Source organism: Alligator sinensis, unplaced genomic scaffold (assembly GCF_000455745.1).
Source record: "Alligator sinensis unplaced genomic scaffold, ASM45574v1 scaffold288_1, whole genome shotgun sequence".
NCBI lineage: Eukaryota > Metazoa > Chordata > Crocodylia > Alligatoridae > Alligator > Alligator sinensis.
The window spans coordinates 4106662-4109862 of NW_005841876.1; the positions used below are offsets into that span (position 1 = coordinate 4106662).

Consider the following 3201-nt stretch of genomic DNA (forward strand, 5'->3'; position numbering starts at 1 on the left):
CGAAGAGGCACATGGCTACTCCTCTTCCCACACGCACCGCGTCGGCAATGTCAAGCTGACGCAGTGCGTGTAGGAACCTTGTCCCTTCCCCAGCCCTTCAGCAGCCATTAGGAAGCTGCTATGGAGCTGGGGGAGGGATGAGGGGTGGGAACGAAAGTAAACTATATTTACTTTCGTTTCCTGTCACAGCACCACAGGCCACAGAAAATGCCTTGGTGGGCCATATGGCGGTCCACGGGCCATATGTTGGACAAGCCTAGTCTAGATATAATGAAGACTGCAGTAGAAAGGGTGACATGTATTTTCTTCCTTAACTACTAAACCCTGAGGAATTAGCAGCATCAATTTACGTTGCAAACAACTCTGTAACATGCTGTTCTCTATGCAGAACCACAGTTTGAGGCTGTGAACAACAGCATGAGTGAGCTTGGTGCTTCGGTGGGAAATTCCTATATGTGTAATGCAGAGGAGACTCTCTTGGTCACACAAGGAGCTTTTGTCAACCTGTTCAGCGTTCAGGTCCAGGTTTTCAAGATTGATGGAGACAAATTTGGGGCAGGTAAGAGTTGCTCTATCAGTAACAGGGTATACTTTAAGTATAAACTGCAAAATCATTGAGAATTTTTAAGCTTTTACTAACTTAAGCATATGTTTACATCCTTCTTTCAAAGTTTCAGGCCTTTGACATTTTGGAGCCTATTCAGTAATATCAGTACGGAGCAGTAAGGCATCACCATGTAACCATGTGCAGCAGCTACTGCACAGTATATTAGCATAATGCACAGTTTTCTACTACCTATAAATACAGGTAGATTAAATGCACATTAGCTACTGCACAGTGGTGCATGTGTAGACAGCTGACCGAAAGCATATTGCTCCTGGTTAGCCTAGGCAGTAAGTGGGGAGGAAAGTGTTCCCTCCCGGGGCAGCTGCCTCCCAGCCCCGCACCCTGATCAGAACAGGGTACAGGGCTGGGAAATTGTCTCTTCCCCCAGCAACTATTTCCCAGCCCTGTACCCTGATCTGATTGGTATGCGGGGCTGGGAGGCAGCTGCCCCAGAGGCAGGACAGCTCCCCCCACATCCCATCTTCCCCTCTGTCCCGGAGCCCAGGCCTGACTCCCATGCCCCCTGCTAGCCCGGGGCTGGCACCCAGAGGAGCCTGGAACTCCCCCTGGCTTCTGTAGGGAGGGCAGAGCAGAGCAGGAGTAGCTGAATTGCTTCACTGAATTGCTCCCTTTAGGATCAAATTTGCTCCTCATGGGTGCATGTGTAGACATGCTCCCAAGGAAAGTATACTGTGAAGTATTTTACTGTGCAGTAAGCTTACAGTACATGAATTACATGTGTAGATGCTCCCATAGAGAGCAAGATTTAAGGCTCTGGATTAAGACTAGTGCACCGAGTGTGTAAATACAGAGCTTTCCTTGAGATAACTAGTGCACAATGGGGTGCTAAATGGTCCAGAAAACTTTTGTTCCATTAAATAGAATAGAGACAATCTCTTTTCTTAGAAGAGCTACCTTCAGATGTTCTCCCTCTTGCTTTGAGAGTCCCTCTTCCCCACAAATCTTAGACAGTAACAGCAAAGATCTGTAGATGTGTGCATCCCAGCAGCTTTAAGTGGTGTCTAGCAAACTTTCCTTGCAACTTTTTTCACATAAAAATAGTAGTAGGAGGGAGGTCTGCCTAGGGTAATGAGTGGGATTATATAGTTGGGGATAGTTGAGCAGGGGCTTCGCTAAATGACCTCCGGAGGTCCCTTCGACCCCAATTTTCTATGGTTCCAATGGCTTTCTTAACACGTTGAAAGTGATGTAGGTAAATATCATAGTATGTTGCATGTGCCTAACATGACCTTTCCCCCTCTCTCCCCAGTGGAAGAATGCCAGCTGGATGAAAACAACATGTTGATCCCTATCATAGTAGGTGCAGCTCTTGCTGGACTTGTCCTGATAGTCTTGATTGCTTATTTGATTGGCAGAAAGAGAAGCCATGCTGGATATCAGACAATTTAATGACTTGCACTTAAATTAATCTAATTAGATACAGAGCAGTTGCAAGAAGCAAATAAATTGTGTTCCCCTGCATTAAGATTGGTATTATAAGGGAAAACAGCCTTTCCTGCAAAATGCTTCTTGTTAAGTCTGCCTTCTTAAATGTGAAATCCATCTTGCAGCATTTAAGTATGCACAAAGGAATAACTTCTGAAATTCTGGTGGCTAATTTTGCTAACTAGTTTAACTATTTACCCACTTAGAAACAAGCTGCAGTTTTTTGAGGGTGTTTTTCTGAAGTGGACTGCGTTAATGTCAGTTAAGATTCCAGACTTGTGTGTAGTTAGTTCACATTCACTCAACTTCCCATTTTATTAAGCCTAACAAAGGGAATATATTCACTCGGATACTACCATCCTGCGATGGAAGTTTAATTATACTGATTTAAAGTATAAGCAATGACTGACGACATGAAAATCTAAACCCCACCTTGTCTCCTAGGTGCATATTTTTACTAAGCTTTAAACACAATGCCTGGCATATGCAGGGTGTAAACAATGCAATACTCAAACCCTATAAGAACTCATTTACAATTGGACAACTCCCCTCTTCGGTACTTTTGATGCCCTGCCACCTTGTTAGAAGCTGGCGCTTTTTTAAATGTAAAAAAAATGGTTGTTTATTTTTATTTACATTTTTTTGTAAAGTGAATTTCAGTCTCTTCTGTTGGAAGCTCCAGAGATCCTGTTTCTGCACACGTGTACAATATCGATCTCAATCTGCCGATTCTCTTGCTTTAACCTTGGCTGGGGGTTGTACACTTCAAGGATCAGTTCTGATGTATGCATTGCCTGTAACAATGCTAATAAAGACGTCTTTTTTTTTTCTTTCTGTATACGATCTGTCACTACCTTGCTTTCAGGTATTTCCAGTCAAATAGCAAACTAAGCTTCCTGCACAGCTGCACACTCTTAAACTAGTCTGGAGATTCTACAACTCTAAACTCCTGGCAAGTAGGTCCTACTAGCTCGGGGTAGGCAATTATTTTGGACAGAGTGCCACTTACTGGGTTTTAGCAACCTGTTGAGGGCTGCATGGATAGCCTTGCCCCTTGACAGGTGCCCTGCCCTCTGGTCACCATCTTGACTGGAAGTTCCCACCCCCTAATCCCCAGCCTTTGCCACCAGAAGTCCCTCCCCTTGCCC

The 3201-nt window shown here is 44.4% G+C and overlaps 1 protein-coding gene across 4 annotated transcripts in view; it reads left to right on the top strand.

Moving 5' to 3' along the window:
• LAMP1 (lysosomal associated membrane protein 1) overlaps positions 1-2891 on the top strand; it is a 38413-nt gene extending 35522 nt beyond the window's left edge. For 3 of the 4 annotated variants that reach the window (XM_025196111.1, XM_025196109.1, XM_006017248.3), the window contains 2 exons: positions 389-559; positions 1878-2891. In XM_025196111.1, coding sequence (XP_025051896.1) covers positions 389-559; positions 1878-2017 — 311 coding nt within the window. In that variant the 3' untranslated portion in view covers positions 2018-2891. The remainder of the gene's footprint in view (positions 1-388; positions 560-1877) is intronic. The other variant, XM_025196110.1, reaches the window with a different exon arrangement.
• Positions 2892-3201: the final 310 nt, after the last annotated feature.